General features: G+C 44.6%; 1 protein-coding gene across 1 annotated transcript in view; it reads left to right on the top strand.

Annotated features, from left to right (window-relative positions):
- LOC310863103 (uncharacterized protein) overlaps positions 1-20248 on the top strand; it is a 107465-nt gene that overhangs the window by 68698 nt on the left and 18519 nt on the right. The window contains exon 13 of the mRNA XM_083771236.1: positions 17271-17411. Within this exon, the coding sequence (XP_083627362.1) occupies positions 17271-17411 (141 nt within the window). The remainder of the gene's footprint in view (positions 1-17270; positions 17412-20248) is intronic.

Here is a 20248-nt window from a genome sequence, read left to right as displayed (position 1 = left end):
GGTTTGGGTGTAGTTGTAGTTCTTTGGGTTTGTGTGTAATGCGGTTTGGGTGTAGTTGTAGTTGTTTGGGTTTGTGTGTAATGCGGTTTGGGTGTAGTTGTAGTTCTTTGGGGTTTGTGTGTAATGCTGTTTGGTTGTAGTTGCTTATATATTTGGACGTTGCTTCATAAAGGTCCTTTCAGATGAGCAGCGATTAACGCGCCTAGTAATTCATTGTCAACGAGACCTGCGTTTTTTTATTTGTCGAAGGGCCGACAACGACAAAGTGTATTTACCTGCAGGGCGCGGTACGTCCCGTGAAATTGTTTCACGTGCCAAAAAACATATCAATTTGGGGGTCCTTGGCACGGAAACTACACAAAGACTCAGTTCCTCAGTTCTTAACAAGTTATAAAGTAATACATTTTGGCTCCAGTAGAGTTAGTAAATTGACCCATGGATTCAGACCGCAAGGCCAAATACCGGTAATATTACCCTGGCACTACTGTAGCTAGCAATTTCCCGGTTTTGTATAAAAACAAAGAAAAAATACATATTCAGCATGCACACGCACGCACACACACACACACACACACACACACACACACACACACACACACACACACACACACACACACACTATGGCGCTCCATCCGTGCCAGCCTAAACGCAAGACGTGACACGTGACCGCGTTAGATTTTTTTAATGCGTGCGTGCGTGCGTTCTGCGCAAGTGCCACAAAAACCATACAGCATTTGCACTGCGCATGGCCGCGTTGAGTTTTTTTAATCACGCGTGCGTGCGTGCATACGTCCGTTTCGCGCAGTATGGCACCGCTGCTTTGACGCATGCTTTGACGCATGCTTTGTGGCTTGCAGCTCTGCACCGCGTTGCAGAACGCGTTCGCGTTCGCGTTCTGTGTACTGTACTGCATCGCGTCGTGTTGTCGCGTCGTGTAGCCTAAACAATATTTAAAAAATATTTAAAAATATTTAAAAAATATTAATATGAATTATTAATTATTATTATAATAAAAAATATTTAAAAAATGAATAAATAAATATATATATATACATATATAATAATAATAAAAATAATATAATAATAAAAATAATATAATAATAAAAATAATAATAATAAATATTAATAAAAAATATTATTATTATTTAAATAAATAATAATAAATAATAATAATAACCGCGCAATCAATCAATCAATCAATCAATCAATCAATCAATCAATCAATCAATCAATCAATCAATCAATCAATCACTCACTCCACACCGAACAGCAACCCGTCTCACTTCTCCCCCCTCTCTCTCTATACCTATGTATCTATTTATTTTTCTTTCAGTGTGTGTCTGTGTGAGAGTGAGAACGGAGTTCAATGGACTTATCGCCGAAATAAAGGTTTTTTGTAGCTCACTTTAGACTGTTAATGTAGCCTACCATTTCCATATCATTCTAATGGATTCCATTTCCAGTGGTGGTGACTGGTGAGTAGCTCCCCGTTTCCTCTGAAGTGAAGCTATGTCCAAGACCCCAAGTATCGTCCCCGTTCGGTGTCCAAAAGAACAAACATAGCCTACATATATATCCATGCACCCGCTCATGGCGTGTCTCGAGCTTAGAGCTTAGAGACAGCTCTGTTATTTTAAATCTGACACATATAACGAGGAGCGCCGCTGCCGCACTGAGGGACGGCGGTTATAATACTAATCATTTTGTAAATCAAATAGCCTGCAGTGGACTGTAACATTGCGTGGTCAGATCATACACTACAGAATTATATGGATCGGTTGGTGACTATATGACGTTGATTAGGTCTAATGATTAGGTTATTCATCGCAGCCATGCTGGGTTTAACGAGATGGCTCAGTGCAACTGTTTTTGTCATGTTGCAGTCTATCGTTTGATAATCCGATTGATTTATAAAACATTTAGCATTATGAACTGAAGCAGAAGCTCATTTGTTGCGCCGCAAAACAGAGGCCAGCCAGCGGTACCGTGACCCGTTCACTTCTCTCTGCCTGCACAGTCAGTAATCCATTCCAAGCCCCCCGCCTCCACTCACACAAGTGAATCGCCATAGCGCAGCCCTCTTCATAATAAATACATACTTGTAGGCTATATAGCCTACACATTACACAAATAACAGAATTGCTATTTTTATTGTAATAACATGTGTGTGTGTGTGTGTGTGTGTGTGTGTGTGTGTGTGTGTGTGTGTGTGTGTGTGTGTGTGTGTGTGGTGTGTGTGTGTGTGTGTGTGTGCGCGAACTTCGAGACGAGTTGGTGACAGTGGTTTGTATTTTGATTTGAAATAAATAATGATGAATAGATGTCTACTGTTCATGCTTGTGTGTGTTTTTTTTAGACAATAGACCACTTAGCAATTGCTTTAACTATGAAAGAAATGAAGACGATGAAGGATATCGATGAAATGTATGTTTCACTATATATAAAATATATACCTTGACTCTCCCTCTGAATGAAATTAAAAATCGGGTCCTAATAATTAACCCTAAAAATCTATAGACCTACCCTTAGGTTTAGCTGGAACACACGCTCAGCATCGCGGGGTTAATGGTAGGCCTACTTGGTAACTATACTTAAAAGGTCTACTTTATCCCATCACAACTATAGTGATTTTGCAGCTATTTTCAATGAACAGTATGGTCTATTGTTGATTAATGTGGTCATTTCAATCTAGGCGCCGTAATGCGCAAAATGGAGTCGACCGGTGGCCACTGATGGCCTATTATTCAGTAATAATTAGCATAAGTTATTATTAACGAAAAACATCTAATACTATTTTAAATTGGTCTAGTAAAGTTAGTAACTAATCAGAAGCAGCAACCATTTTGTTTCAAACAACTGTTTGAAAAAACTGCTTGTTTTTCGTTAATAATAATACATGCTAATTATTATTGAACGGTAAGTATGCTGGTATAACGCTATGGTACACTATAAGCTTGTATATCTGTTTATTTTAAGAATGCGCCGCTGCATTCTGTCAGAATCTCGTGTGTGTGTGTGTGTGTGTGTGTGTGTGTGTGTGTGTGTGTGTGTGCATGTGCACACATGTGTCACACATGATGTGTGCTATATATTGTATAGCTCTAGAGACGCAGAGACAGAGACATATTTATTTAAAATCATCCTGGCACGTAGGCCTATAGACAACGGCGTCAACTCCGCGCAAGAGCCAAAGCACCCGCTGGCAAAATAATAAGCCAATAATAATAAGTTAATATATATAGGCTACTCTAAGGTGGGCACCTGTCGTTATAAACCTTCTGCACTTGCCTATAAAGCCAATGAACGGAGCTCATTTCTCTCTCTCTCTTTCTCTCTCTCTCTCTCTCTCTCTCTCTCCATCTGCCGTGCACATGCAAAGAGCGCATGCAGGTATCCAACTATCCAACATTGATAAACTGGTTCGCTTATATCCGTGCAGTAACATCAAAGTCCAGTAGGCCTATAGTCCATTTATCGACGATCCAGCAGCACAGTAGCATATACAGTAGGCCTATTAATCATCATCAATGAACATGTGTCAGCAGCTGTTGTCAAACTGCCCCCCCCCCCTATCTGTCTATCTGCATGCTACGACAGACAGACAGACAGACCTGTCAATGCGCTATACGGTGGCCAGGGGGGTGTCATGCAGGGGCGTTATCTTCTTATAACGTCAGGCTTCACTGATATAATATCAGTGAAGCCACCACAGCTCATGAAACATAATAGGCTGCATGGCTAACAGGGCTTAGTGCTTCCTATACCATATCTCTCCTTTCTCTGGCTCTATGACTTATACGCCCATGAAAAATGGAAAATATAAATTGCATTGAGTGTATACCATTTGGAATTATACCAATCGGTTGAGATTTGGCAGATTATAGCCAATGTTAAATATCAACTTTTTGCGCGACGGGCCATTGGGACTGTGGCGGCGGTGTTTTACCTATACTTGTGAGGACCTCTGCTTGGATTCATGGTGAGTGCGCACCGAAAAGTAATTGGAATATATTTTTCTTGCCACATTATAAACAAGTTTACTTTACCTCCTCACTGTCCTCAGTGTTTGGGACGGGATGTAGGCCTGTATCATGTGCTGTCTGCGTGCATATAGCGCTGCGCTCCAGTGAAATTGTCATTGCTTGAGAAAAACGGATAAGGGCTTATTGGTGGGTTTTCCGTAGATATTAAGGACTAGTTAGTCCTTAATATATAACTAGTCCTATATTTCCGTTGTGGAATATGTAGAAGCCATGAAAGGCATGAAAGGAGTCATGAGAGTCTCATGACTTCTATATATTCCGCAACGGAATATAGGAATCCAACTCGAGGCTGGTGCATTGTAACCTGACGCTGCCAGACCAATACCGCCCTCATTTGGCAGCGTCAGGTTAGGTGCATTGGGCGGCAGGAGCGACCTTGTGGGTGAGTATATAGGCTGTGTTAAATCGAATGTATTGTAATGTATTATATTTACCAAATTTTCGGTGGGACTTGTGTTGTAGGTGACAAAGGCTATAGCAATGGCTGACTATTTAGTAACGCCATTGCAGGATCCAGCGACTGCCCAGGAGCGCATGCAGTTCCAAGCTGCGCATATTAAAACCCGTGGTACAGTAGAGCGCTGCATTGGCCTGTTAAAGGGTGAGATGCTTTTGGTCACATGTGTAGTAGCCTAGCTCTTTATTTTCTGACATCATTTATTATTTGTATATTTACGTTTCATGCATTAATTTGTATCAAAGGCAGGTGGATTTGCTTGAGCAGCAATGGGGGCACGCTATATTGTACAAGCCAGTGAAGGCATGCAACATCATATTGTCCTGTGCGGTGTTGCACAATATTGCCGGTCAATGGCGTGCCCCTGGACCTTCAGACCTTCAGCTCCCACCAGATGAGCCGATGCCCATTGACCACACACCGGAAAACCCCTACCCGAGGGTTATAGACAGAGGAGAGAGGACCTCATAAGGCGGTTCTAAAAAAGTAAGTAAAGTATAGCCTACAGTTTGGAATTGGCCCAGATACGTTACACATGTTAAAATGCACTTCACTTTTTTCTCACTTCATTCAAAGATGGTTTAAAAACATTGGCATATAACAGCAAAGGCAACGAATTGAAATATGGGCATGCACCTATAAAGCTCGATGTAAAATCAAGGCATATAGCAAAAAAAGACCCTCGTTTAATAAATACTCTTTGCACAATGTTTACTCCCAAAAAATGTTGTATTTATTCTGCAGTTGCCTGCCGACTCTATCCACACTCGCCGTGAGATTGACTATGGATGTTGTATTTATGTCCCTCAGGGCCTGGACAATGTCACGCTGCCTGGCCAGGACCACGTCGTTGAGCACCGGGCTCGTTCCTGAGCCTGGCGTGGGGGACCGTCCTGCAGGAGCAGAGGGGCGCTGCATGCAGGATCCCGCACCGCTGCTGTGAGCTGGCGCGGCTCACCGCTGCTATAGCCTTCTCTGAAATGACATTGGATTGGCCTATAATAAATAAATATTTCAACCCGTATTTGAATGTGTGAATATTGTACTAATTATATGGTCCAATAATAGGTTTTGGTTACTGGTATATGATATAGGCATGCAGGCTACCTAGTTTAGTTTAAAACATACCTGGCTGCTGACTGGTGGTGACCAGTCAGCAGCTGAGCCTGGCGGAGCTGGGACGCTTTTTTTCCGTACACATTTTGATATCCGACCACTTCTTCTTGACCTAATGAACGGTATAAATTAGCGCTTTTCCAAAGCTAGGTTATCACATATATATTTATTATTCAAATCTATATTCAAGTACCGTATATTGAAGCATGTCAAACAAACCTCTGCTCTTGTTCTCTCGACTTGGGAGACGCTGTTCACCTGGCTGGTGATGCGAGTCCACACCTTCGTTTTAATTTCATTGCCGACACCACTGTTGGCAACGGCGAATAAAAGTTTGCGGTTTGATTCCACCTCAGTCCATATTGTAAAATGAATTACATTGTCTGTCTGTCTGTCTGTCTGTCTGTCTGTCTGTTTGTCTGTCTGTGCACGCGCGCACGGCATTGCGGTGTTGGAACAGCGGAAAAAAACTGTGCCAAATGTAGAATATATTATATTTCTTAATTATTTAAATTCCAAAAAATATGAAAAAATATGACTATTGACATACAAATAAAGATGTATGTCAATCATGTAACATGTAAGGATCAAATGACTTAGGCCAATATCTGAATCAAATGACTTAGGCCAATATCTGAACATGTCATTTTAACTTAGGCAATTATAAACGTTATTTAGGCCAAATGACTTCTGCAATAAGTGACTTAGGCAAAATGTTTTATTCCTATTATTTTTAATAGACCATGGTTTAGGGTCAGCCACAGAGTCTTTAAAATAATATCAGAGCACAAAGACATTTGACACTGAATGGGAGTGAATGGTACTGAATGGGACTGAAATTAATTTAATTTAAAAACTATTAATTCAATTCATTTAACAAACTATTAAATCTGCATTCCATGCTTCGGAATATTAGAAAAAATATACAGATATCTATATTATATGTATATATGGCATTATTATTATTATTATTATTATTTATTTATTACGCACGCACGCGCGCGCGCACGTGCGAACACACACGCTCACGCACACGTACGTGCTGAGCAACATAACGGGCACACGGTCACACATGCATGTGTGCTGTGAAACACCAATCTACACATACTAAGCACTGCAGCTCTGCACACCCATGACCGCATCGCATGACGCATGACAAAAAAAACAAACACCAATCGTCACGCGCCACGTGTGCACGCATACTAAGCACTGCAGCTCTGCACACCCATGACCGCATCGCGTGCGACTGACTGAAAAAATATTGACGCGATATTTGAGAAAAACGCATAAACGCATAAAGGCACGTGTTGCTTGATGCGTGCGTTGATTGATGCGTTACGCATGCCCGCGTTGCGCGTTGCGCGTTGCGCGTTCCCATTGAAAATGAATGGGGAGATAATTAACACGTTCAGACGGAGCAGTGCAGCGCAGCGCAAATCTAACGCGGTCACGTGTCACGTCTTGCGTTTAGGCTGGCACGGATGGAGCGCCATACACACACGTGCACACACACACACACACACACACACACACACACACACGCTCAACAATTCTCCCTCTCGTGCAAAACCCTGCAAATCATCCTGTTGGCAACTTGTTCATGTTCACATGAAAGGTTTTTTGTTTCAGGAGGGACTTAAAACACGGACGTACAGTATAACCAACATGCATGCATTCATACAGTGTTGTTTACATCAGTGGTTCTTTGTAACGTCAACCCATGAAGACAATGAGGCCGATTCTACACTAATGCCTTCTGTAAATCAGCGGTTTTGTTTTTCGTGCCAAGCTTGTACTGGACCCCTCCAGAATGATATTGTGTTTGGCCGCGGAGCCCCCCTCTCCTTCCTTAATTCCCTTCTGTCAATGTGTTGTGCCAGGGAGTCGGGAGACCCCCATTAGAGAAGATTTGTGTTAAAGGGACACTTCACCCTTTTTTGCAAAAGAAAAAAAAATAAGTTTAGAAGATTTAGAATGCGGCTTAATGCGGCTGTGGCTCAGGAGGTAGAGCAGGTCGTCCAATGATCCCTGGGTCGGCGGTTCGAATCCCGGCTCCTCCTCCTGTCCACATGTGGAAATGTCCTTGGGCAAGACACTGAACCCTACATTGCCTCCAATGAGTCGGTCGGTGTGAGCTCGCCACCGTCGGTGTGTGAATGTGGGAAGTGAGGACGCTGGCGTCGACTGTTCGCTGCTTCACCTCCCAATGTATGAATGAATGAACCATATTGTAAAGCGCTTTGAGCACTTGGAAAAGCGCTTGTGGATAGGTGGAGGGGCTGTCTTACTGAGACAACATGTAGTCCAGGAAGTAAGTGAGCCCAGTGTCCATGACATCACAGCCACTGGGCTCACTGCTAAAATCTAAAATATACTAAAACCACATATTTCACACATGAAGACCCCCCAGGAAAGTGTTCTAAATCTTCTAAACGTCATTAACATATATCTTTTTCGTGTCCCTTTAAACAACTGCAAAGCTATTCGGAATTTTCTTACAAATATATTTTCTAGATCAGTGTGTTTCTAGTCAGTGTGCCACTTTGTCAACATATATACATTTTAATGAAACCACATAAGAAATTCCAACCATATTTTGATTGCACGAACATAAGCTTTTCCCTTCTTTTAAATATGTTTTTTCCCCCCACATTGTTAAAATGATCATTACTCAGAGCAATAACCCACTTATCTCCCAGACTCCGTCCTCAGTTAGTTTGAATTAATGTAGAAGTATGTGTAGGATGTAATTTACATATAAATGTGAGGGACTTATTTTATTTGACTAAAGCTTTTTTTTTTTTACCCAGGGCGGGAACCCCTTTTGGTGAAGCATTATGTTATTATACTTTAGCTATTGAAAAATAACAGATCTACAAGCTCATAACGCAGCACTTGGTGCCGTGCTATACGAGCTTGTAGATCTGCTACTTTTGAAAGATCGTGACAATGTGTCGCAAATCTTTGAATATTCTTTCAGAGCGAACGCTTTTAACTCAAATCTTTGCTTCCGGGGGATCCCTGGATCCCGGGGGGACCAATCACATAACATTTCCGGGGTTCTTGACATGAAGTATAGTTTGAGAATCACTGACACAGAAACGTACATTTTTCATTCAGAAAACTGTCAGGATTTAGAAGACATTTTGTAGAATTAGATCTAAATGGGTTAATAGTTCATTATATGAACCAAAAATCCTCACGCTCACACGTCTTACGCCAGTGTGCCAGTGATCATCACCCTCCTTTGTGCAAAGGTGTGCACGCCGGTGCCAAAGAAAGGTTGCCTATAAACCCCTGGACTACCAGCCCAGTGGCCTTGTGGTTAGAGTGTCCGCCCTGAGACTGGGAGGTTGGGGTTCGATCCCCGGCCGGGTCATACCAAAGACTCTAAAAATGGGACCCAGTGCCTCCCTGCTTTACACTCAGCATCAAGGGTTGGATTGGGGGTAAGTCCCTGCGACATACTAGCGTCATGTCCAGGGGGTGTACTTGTACATCAAGCTGCCTCATGGCTACAGAAACAGGAGATAGGCTCCTGCCCTATGGGCCTCATGGCTCGGCAAGGATACTCAATAGACTGGACTGTTGCACCACACACAGAAATATTATTTCATAATGTTTCCTTCCAACTGTTGGACTCAGCGAGAGGGACGAGCACACGCACAGACACACACACACACACATGCATGCCCCCCCCCCCCCCCCCCCCCAAAGTGATCCCATATGTTCCACATGTGGGTGGGCAGCGAGCTGGAGCTCTGCTGGAATGAGAAGGACGGAAATCACAGGGAACTGTGTGTGTGTGTGTGTGTGTGCGTGCGTGTGCGTGTGCGTGTGTGAGATTCTTTCATGCCTTATGGTTATGACTGAGCTGGAAGTCAAACTGTATTCACACTCCAGAGCAAACACACATCACGCTCGCCCACACACGTACGCACACACACACACGCCCATCCATCAATTATTCAGCCTGTGAAAGCTCCAGTAGCACAAAGAACAAGCAGGATATTTATTATTGTAGAGTCTACAACGGTGCTGAGTGCGTCCACAAACGTTATTTTATTTTTGAGCGGTGCCTCCTCTCCATTATTAAGCAGCTCTGTGTGTCCCTCCCTCCCTATGTATGTACAGTATGTATGCCTACAATGTGCCAGGGAATGTGGTCAAAAGAATCAACTTCCACAGATTCAAACTACAGCGTGTAAATACTTTACTTTAATTACTCTCTGTGGGTTTATTACTGTATCGTTTGTTTAACAAGTTAGATTGGAGACGTGTTGTCGTGGCCGACCATATGTGGGCAGAGCAAACCAGATGTGGGCAGAGCAAACCAGATGTGGGCAGAGCAAACCAGATGTGGGCAGAGCAAACCAGATGTGGGCAGAGCAAACCAGATGTGGGCAGAGCAAACCAGATGTGGGCAGAGCAAACCAGATGTGGGCAGAGCTAATGGAGGGTTTGTTTTGTGGGCAGGAAGGAACATCCATCCTGACCGTAAACCAAGGACACTGCTTGGTTTAATAACCCATTTAGACCGGAGGACGTATCCCCCTTTTGGTGTTTCTAGCATTATGTTATACTTTACTTTAGCTATTGAGAAATAGCAGATCTACAAGCACAGAGTGCCGCGCTACAAGCTTGTAGGTCTGCCATTTTTGAAAAATCCTGAAAATGTGGCGCACATTTGTAATATGTATATATTCTTCAAGAGTGAACATTTTTAACTCAAATCTTTGCTTCTATTCTGGGAGGTCCCTGGAACAACATATTTTCAGATGGGGATCGGCAGAGAAATACAGATAATTCTGGGGCTCTTTTATACTTTGAGGACCACTGACACATGTCAGGATGTATAGAAGACATTTTGTAGAATGTGGTCTCAGATCTAACTGGTTTAAAGGGTAAGACCACTTTTTTTGAGGTTTGGGTTGTTTTCTTACCTTATTATGGTCAAACTAGTCCAGTCCAGGAGTTATTTCGCTCTGTTGTGTTGTTTATTAGCAATTTAAGAAATAAAAAATAGGGTCCATTGACTTCCATTGTAGCGGGGAAACAGCTCTCAAAGTCACTCTTTTAGCACATGAACGAACGCAACAAAAGCTGATTCTGACAGCTTATGACATCAGGAAAACTCATGCGGTTTTATTTTTAATAAAAAATGTCAACGTTGTCTTGTTTTGATTAATTTGTGTAGAACGAAGATCTGGTAGGTATGCTTACGCTAACCGAATCACTTCTGTTTTCACGTGACGCGGTACTACGATCCGATTGGTCCAACTCTAACTGCAACAATCTGGAACAGCGCACTTTATCCTCTGTTCTAAAAGTATCGTAAGCCTACAAATTTATAACTGCTTGCCGTGGGTGTCTGTGTCGGGGGTACTGCTCGACTGCAGATGGATTTGGTGCTCTCAGCGTACAACACAGGCAGCCAGCGTGCTTCCTTGTTTACAAATGAAACCGGAAACGGAAGACCACATTGCAGCTTCAGTGTCCCTCCAAACAAAATAGTACCTTTATAAATATACGTTAAAACACGAAAATAAAACCGCATGAGTTTTCCTGATGTCATAAACTGTCAGAATCAGCTTTTGTTGCGTTCGTTCATGTGCTAAAAGAGTGACTTTGAGAGCTGTTTCCCCGTTACAATGTAAGTCAATGGGGCTCATTGGGCTGGTATTTTTATAAAGCTATTTTCTATAAAACTGCACAATGGAGCGAAATAACTCCTGGACTGGACTAGTTTGAACATAATAAGCTAAGAAAACAACCCAAACCTCAAAAAAAGTGGTCTTACCCTTTAACGGGGAGAGGAGGGATGACGGGTGGACGGACGGACGGACGGACATACTGCTCCTATTGTCCCAGCCCTGTGGTTCCTCCACCGTCTGGGGGAATGAACATGCCTGCCATTGTTTAGTAGAGAAATGAAATGTCTAATCCACAGGAATCCGTGGAACATGATTCTCTTCGACCACATTTCGCTGTCAATGTTTCTTGGCGGTGCGTGCGGGTGTCTCTCTGAGAGAGAGACACCCGCACGCACCGCACTCTGAGAGAGAGACAGCACCCTGTGAGACCACAATGATGAGCAGTGTGGTCATTCAGCTCGTCTGTCACTATAGATGGCGTGTCCTCAGACAAAGGGGAACTTTTTGGACTTGGGCGTTTTGTGCCCCCTCCCAGAGATTGGCGCCCACTCCCCAAGGGCTGGGCCTGGCAGCCCCTGAAGCCAGGCCTGTCAGTCCTGTGACTTGTGAGCTTTCCTCTTCTCTCCCACAGCGTCTGTCCCCAATGCCTGTCCTATTGTGTCGCTCTGTGACACACGCACGCATGCACGCACACACACAGGATTGTATTATACCGTACTACGTGTGAGGACAATGTCCTAAAAATGGCGTCCTAAAAATTTGATGTCCTCAAGAACGCTGAATTTTACGAATGCCATTCTGATAAATATTGGGCTTTTTTTAACTGCAAGCCCAAAGCCGAAAAATAGCAGACCTACAAGCTTTATTGATCAGCTATGCTGCATGGCACTGGCATGCAACTAAGCATAAATCATGTTTAACTCAAATGGAACTTCCACACCTAACCTCTAAATGTTTAATCCTGACCATAACCCCAACCTCAATCTTTTTTCTATAATGTATAATGTATAAAGGAAAATATTTAAACCATAAAACAATTGTCAATGTCTGCTGTTACTCAAATTCTGCTATACTCGTTGGCTAGCCTCGGTCCCAGCCTAATAGGCCTCATTCACACCTAAGACACACGCAAGACACACTTGTGTCCTGTGTCTTCTGTGTGTCATGGCCGCCTCAATGCATTTCCAATGCTCGCACAACCAGGGTTGCCAGTAGCCTATATGCATGTCAAACTGGGCATCCTTTTCAAATGGGGTCTTGCCCTGAAAATGAATTTTCAGGGCAAGACCTCGACCTCGCGCGTGCAGACTCGGCCCCCAGCCTGGTACGCTAGTCAAAATATGGCCCTTGAGGAAAATTAATTGGGGAACCCTAGCATACACCCTTTGGTCCTCAGAAGTATATAGTTATACAATCACACACGTGTGCACGCGCTCGCAGCCGCAAACACGCACGCACACACACGCACACACACACACACACACACAGTGCGCCGCGCGCTCCCTCAGTGACGCAGCGGTGCCAGGGATGGGTCCCTCTCTCCCTCCCTGCATGTGTCATGTTGTCATGTTCGTCCTGTGAGGAAACGAACAAACAAATCCACAACCACAATGTCATCTCCGTTCCCTACTGGGTTCTCAACGCGTGGGGCCGGGCCCACTCGCTGGGCCCTAAGGATACTGCAAGTGGGTCCCAAATAATTACCAAAACAGTATAAAAAAAAAGGTCATGGCGTTTTTTTCCCCCAGTTAAAACTATGAAAATAAGTTTTCATTGATCATATACCGCTAAATAGGAACATATACCATTCTGACCTGAGATCAGATTCTAAAAATGTCTTCTGCATCCTGACAGTTTTCTGAAAAAGCTATGTTTCTATGTCAGTCGTTCTTCTATTTAAAAAAAATAGCAGACCTACAAGGTCGTAGCGCGCCACTCGGTGGCGCGCTATGAGCTTGTAGATCTGCTATTTTGCAATAGTTAAAGCATAACATAATGCTAACACCAAAAGGGGTTCCCACCCAGAATGGGTTAAAACTATGCAAATAAGTTTTCATTGATCATCTCCCGCTAAATAGGAACCTATAGTAGCCTATAATCCCTATAAAGTATAACCTCAGAACAGAACAGGCAAGCTGGTGTCCAAGTGGTTAATGTTGTTCTTGCAATGACTCACTGGAGTTAAGGCTGGTCCCTGAAGCCAGCGGCACCCTTGGCCGCACGCGCACGCACACGCACGCACACACACACACACACACACACACACACACACACACACACACACACGCACACACGAGCACACTCACATTTGAAACACTCACGTCTGTATCCACCATAGCGCCCGGAGGAGAGAGAGCTCGCACAACCAGGGTTGCCATGTCTGCTTATTATGAGCGACTTTGTGCTTTTTTTTTGGCTTTTTTGGGGGGGGGGGGGGGGAGGGGGGGACCCCTTTTGGTGTTAGCGTTATGCTTTAGCTTTTCAAAAATAGCAGATCTACAAGCTCATAGCGCGCCACCGAGTGGCGCGCTACGACCTTGTAGGTCTGCTATTTTTGAAAAATCGAAGAACGACTGACATAGAAACATAGCTTTTTCAGAAAACTGTCAGGATGTAGAAGACATTTTTAGAATCTGATCTCAGGTCAGAATGGGTTAGTCCTTTTCACATCGGATCAGAACAGATCTACAAGCTGGTATAGACCTGCCCCTGTAGTCGCTTCTTTTTTTTTCTCTTTTTTCTTTCATAGTCCCGCGGGTGATTGTTTCTCTCGGAAAATCTGGCAACACTGGCAATCCACCAGACTGAGCGCTCTGCTCAATGTCATTGGCCCCCAGCCCACATGACGACCACGGCAGATGTCTCACCTCTTCAGGGACAAACCAAAAAATAATGCAGTTTTCAAAACAAACGTTTCAGTCGCCATAGAGCCGCCGCCGCGGGCGTAAAGCGACCGACTGCAGGGCGCGACACGACAACGAGGAAAAAGGAGGCGAGGAAAAAATGTAAACGTAATTGGAGTGAACAGGTCACACGGTTCCACGGAAGCCTGTGTGTGTGTGTGTGTGTGTGTGTGTGTGTGTGTGTGTGTGTGTGTGTGTGTGTGTGTGTGTGTGTGTGTGTGTGTGTGTGTGTGGCTGCCTGCGCATTACTGTATTTGTGAGGACAAAATGTCCCCACTGTCACAGTAGGCAGAGGATAGAAGCCACAAGCAGGAAAGTTCAAATGAACTTATTTATTATTTTGTTTCAAGCAGAAACTCAGGGAAGCTAAACTGTGCAAACACAAAAGCAGGGAGGCAGGGAGGCAAAACAATTAAAAAGTCCAAAAAGCAAACCTTACAAGAAGCAAAAACACTCCTTAGGCTAAAACGGTCATAGCCGTAATCACAAATGTGATGTCAGCACATTTGGTAGCTATGGCCGTTTATAGCCCAAGGAGTGTTTTTTTTATAAAACTAATGCTTGGAATAGATTCAGCATCATGAAAACACCCTAGTTTGACACGTGCACATGCTACATAAAGCATGATGACATTTTGAATATTTTGCCTATAGGTTGTTAATTGTATGGACACATATTATGCCAATTATGAAAATTTCTCAACATTATGCAAGTTAGCATCCGGCAGTTTCCACATGCTGGGGACCCATACTCAACATTTATAACATCAGTTTCCACATGCTGGGGACCCATACTCAACATTTATAACATCAGTTTCTACATGCTGGGGACCCATACTCAACATTTATAACATCAGTTTCTACATGCTGGGGACCCATACTCAACATGTATAACATCAGTTTATACATGCTGGGGACCCATACTCAACATGTATAACATCAGTTTCTACATGCTGGGGACCCATACTCAACATTTATAACATCAGTTTCTACATGCTGGGGACCCATACTCAACATTTATAACATCAGTTTCTTCATGCTGGGGACCCATACTCAACATTTATAACATCAGTTTCTACATGCTGGGGACCCATACTAAACATTTATAACATCAGTTTCCACATGCTGGGGACCCACACTAAACATTTATAACATCAGTATCTTCATGCTGGGGACCCATACTCAACATTTATAACATCAGTTTCTACATGCTGGGGACCCATACTCAACATTTATAACATCAGTTTCTCCATGCTGGGGACCCATACTCAACATTTATAACATCAGTTTCTACATGCTGGGGACCCATACTCAGCATGTATAACATCAGTTTCTACATGCTGTGGACCCATACTCAACATTTATAACATCAGTTTCCACATGCTGGGGACCCATACTCAACATTTATAACATCAGTTTCTACATGCTGGGGACCCATACTCAACATTTATAACATCAGTTTCCACATGCTGGGGAAGCATACTCAACATTTATAACATCAGTTTCTACATGCTGGAGACCCATACTCAACATTTATAACATCAGTTTATACATGCTGGGGACCCATACTCAACATTTATAACATCAGTTTCTACATGCTGGGGATCCATACTCAACATTTATAACATCAGTTTCTACATGCTGGGGACCCATACTCAACATTTATAACATCAGTTTCTACATGCTGGGGACCCATACTCAACATTTATAACATTGGTTTCTACATGCTGGGGACCCATACTCAACATTTATAACATAAAACGTTGGTGTACTCAACCTGTTTCCGGGTTCACAATGGGGCTCCACAGCAGAGTCATTTGACCCACGAGAGTTTGGCTCTGTCACACCGACATAGAAACATCGATATGCCCATATATGGAGATCTCTGTATCTGTCAGCCCTTTGTCCTTTGTATGCCTATATATAGACGTCCCTGATGTCATCATTATTATATCCATATATATATATGTGGCCATGCCCCCTTTTGGGCACATATATGGAGCTAACTGAATTGTTTGCGCCCATGGTGGAATTCACGTTTTGTTTTGTTGTTGTTGTTGTACACGGTGACAGGTGTGTTTGCAAAACGCATCCAACAAGTTCACCTTTGTTTTCCTTGGCTATGATGAATCGATATGTTTTAAGGCATTTACAAAGCACCCATTGTCGCTGAAATAATGGCCCACCTCTGAGCCCTGCCGTTAGGAACTAGTATCTATCCATACTATACACCTCTGAGCATGAGAAGAATCCTTCCATGATATCCTTGTTGTTATGGGCAGAGACCTTGTATCGCCTCATTTCATCACATATATATGTCTTCCATGCCAGTTGGACTCCCCAAGTCTCCAAATAGACACAGCTTATGGCTGCCGCAAAATGGCTCTACAAGCTTCACAACGCAGCACAATGCTCTCTGCTAATACTCAAGTATTGTAAAGCAAAATGGCCACTTGTCCTTGTGTTGTGTTGTGTTGTGTGTGTGTGTGTGTGTGTGTGTGTGTGTGTGTGTGTGTGTGTGTGTGTGTGTGTGTGTGTGTGTGTGTGTGTGTGTGTGTGTGTGTGTGTGTGTGTGTGTGCGTGTGCGTGTGCGTGTGCCCATCTGCCGTTGAGTCACCCTGACCATCCATCATGGTGACATGGTGACAACACACACACACAAACACAGACCCTCAGTCACTTCACCCATCTACAAACTATAGTAAACTTACTTTACAACACTTATAGACCAGGAAAATGGTCTATAGGCTAATCATGTCGAAATTTGGTCCTCACAAGTATTCGCAAACACACACTTACTTACACACACACACACACACACACACACACATAGACAGACCTGGCCCTCAGTCACTTCACCGATCTACAAACTAGTAAACTTACTTTACAACACTTATAGACCAGGAAAATGGTCTATAGGCTAATCATGTCGAAATTTGGTCCTCACAAGTATTCGCAAACACACACTTACTTACTTACACACACACACACACACTGACGTATGTCCTCTCTCTCTCTGTCTCTCTCTCTCTCTCTCTCTCTCTCTCTCTCTCTCTCTCTCTCTCTCTCTCTCTCTCTCTCTCTCTCTCTCCTTCCAGATGTGGACGAGTGCCTGAGCGACAGCCACAGCTGTGTGCGCGGCGGGGCAGAGCGCTGTGTCAACACGCTGGGCTCTTTCGTGTGCGAGCGGGTGGTCACGTGTCCCCCCGGGTACCGGCTGAGGAACGCAGTGTGTGAGGGTGAGTAATGAGGTCCTGACTAGGGTTGTTCCCCGAACTGATCAATGAGGTTCTGACTAGGGTTGTCCCGAACCGACCAATGAGGTTCTGACTAGGGTTGTCCGAACCGACCAATGAGGTTCTGACTAGGGTTGTCCCGAACCGACCAATGAGGTTCTGACTAGGGTTGAACCGACCAATGAGGTTCTGACTAGGGTTGAACCGACCAATGAGGTCCTGACTAGGATTGTCCCGAACCGACCAATGAGGTTCTGACTAGTGTTGTCCCGAACCGACCAATGAGGTTCTGACTAGGGTTGTCCCGAACCGACCAATGATGTTCTGACTAGGGTTGTCCCGAACCGACCAATGAGGTCCTGACTAGGGTTGTTCCCCGAACTGATCAATGAGGTTCTGACTAGGGTTGTCCCGAACCGACCAATGAGGTTCTGACTAGGGTTGAACCGACCAATGAGGTCCTGACTAGGGTTGTCCCGAACCGACCAATGAGGTTCTGACTAGGGTTGTCCCGAACCGACCAATGAGGTTCTGACTAGGGTTGAACCGACCAATGAGGTTCTGACTAGGGTTGAACCGACCATTGAGGTCCTGACTAGGGTTGTCCCGAACCGACCAATGAGGTTCTGACTAGTGTTGTCCCGAACCGACCAATGAGGTTCTGACTAGGGTTGTCCCGAACCGACCAATGAGGTTCTGACTAGGGTTGTCCCGAACCGACCAATGAGGTCCTGACTAGGGTTGTTCCCCGAACTGATCAATGAGGTCCTGACTAGGGTTGTCCCGAACCGACCAATGAGGTTCTGACTAGGGTTGAACCGACCAATGAGGTTCTGACTAGGGTTGAACCGACCAATGAGGTCCTGACTAGGGTTGTCCGGAACCGACCAATGAGGTTCTGACTAGGGTTGTTCTGACTATGTGTCCCGAACCGACCAATGAGATTCTGACTAGGGTTGTCCCGAACCGACCAATGAGGTTCTGACTAGGGTTGTCCCGAACCAATGAGGTTCTGACTAGAGTTTTCCCAAACCGATCACGTGATCGAAAATCGTGGCCAATCAAGCCATTTTCAAATGATCGGAATCGGATCGGAAGCCGTAGTCCTGACATTGGAAATGAAGCAGGAAGTGAAAACGATGCAGTACTCATGAATGTTCATAATATCCTGCTGGTTGCAGAAAACATTTCATCCCATCGAAGAAAATATGAACATATATGACTCACTTTTATCACCTGCAGTTATGCCCTATCAAGTGTACTTGCACAAGTATAAGTGCAGTAAAAAAGTCATTTTAATTCACGTATTAGAAGGACAGTATCAGTCACCAGAACTAAATAAATCCCTGTAATCCAATGGCTGTCTAATGCAGTGCTGCATTACACAGCCATTGGACTGTTGCTTTGGCTGCGCACCCACGTGGGTCATTTTAATTTGCACCGGGATGGTTTTATGGAAGTTTGGGGACGGGGACGGGGGTTCTGTTAAATTAAAGTCAAATTGAATGAACCCATTTTGGGCGGGAACCCCTTTTGGTGTTTTAAACATGTTATAATTTAGCTATTGAAAAATAGCAGATCTACAAGCTCATAGCGCGCCAACGAGTGGCGCGCTACGAGCTTGTAGGTCTGCTATTTTTTGAAAAATCTAAGAACGACTGACATAGAAACATACCTTTTTCAGAAAACTGTCAGGATGTAGAAGACATTTTTTAGAATCTGATCTCAGGTCAGAATGGATTAAGTTGGCACTAATGGAAGGCATCGCGGAGGCCTGTGCCAGCGGAGGCCTTTAGGAGAGGACGGAGGCCTGTGAATCTGATCTCAGGTCAGAAGAGGGTTGGGAGAGGACGGAGGCCTGTGAATCTGATCTCAGGTCAGAAGGGGGTTAGGAGAGGACGGAGGCCTGTGCCAGCGGAGGCCTTTAGGAGAGGACGGAGGCCTGTGAATCTGATCTCAGGTCAGAAGAGGGTTAGGAGAGGACGGAGGCCTGTGAATCTGATCTCAGGTCAGAAGAGGGTTAGGAGAGGACGGAGGCCTGTGAATCTGATCTCAGGTCAGAAGAGGGTTAGGAGAGGACGGAGGCCTTTAGGAGAGGACGGAGGCCTGTGAATCTGATCTCAGGTCAGAAGAGGGTTAGGAGAGGACGGAGGCCTTTAGGAGAGGACGGAGGCCTGTGAATCTGATCTCAGGTCAGAAGAGGGTTAGGAGAGGACGGAGGCCTTTAGGAGAGGACGGAGGCCTGTGAATCTGATCTCAGGTCAGAAGAGGGTTGGGAGAGGACGGAGGCCTGTGAATCTGATCTCAGGTCAGAAGAGGGTTAGGAGAGGACGGAGGCCTTTAGGAGAGGACGGAGGCCTGTGAATCTGATCTCAGGTCAGAAGAGGGTTAGGAGAGGACGGAGGCCTTTAGGAGAGGACGGAGGCCTGTGAATCTGATCTCAGGTCAGAAGAGGGTTGGGAGAGGACGGAGGCCTGTGAATCTGATCTCAGGTCAGAAGAGGGTTAGGAGAGGACGGAGGCCTGTGAATCTGATCTCAGGTCAGAAGAGGGTTAGGAGAGGACGGAGGCCTGTGAATCTGATCTCAGGTCAGAAGAGGGTTAGGAGAGGACGGAGGCCTGTGAATCTGATCTCAGGTCAGAAGAGGGTTAGGAGAGGACGGAGGCCTGTGAATCTGATCTCAGGTCAGAAGAGGGTTAGGAGAGGACGGAGGCCTGTGAATCTGATCTCAGGTCAGAAGAGGGTTAGGAGAGGACGGAGGCCTGTGAATCTGATCTCAGGTCAGAAGAGGGTTAGGAGAGGACGGAGGCCTGTGAATCTGATCTCAGGTCAGAAGAGGG

This window comes from Protomyctophum parallelum (assembly GCF_964188405.1).
Source record: "Protomyctophum parallelum genome assembly, chromosome: 8".
NCBI lineage: Eukaryota > Metazoa > Chordata > Actinopteri > Myctophiformes > Myctophidae > Protomyctophum > Protomyctophum parallelum.
The sequence above is the reverse complement of the archived record's forward strand: the minus strand, read 5'-3'. Positions and strand labels throughout refer to the sequence as shown.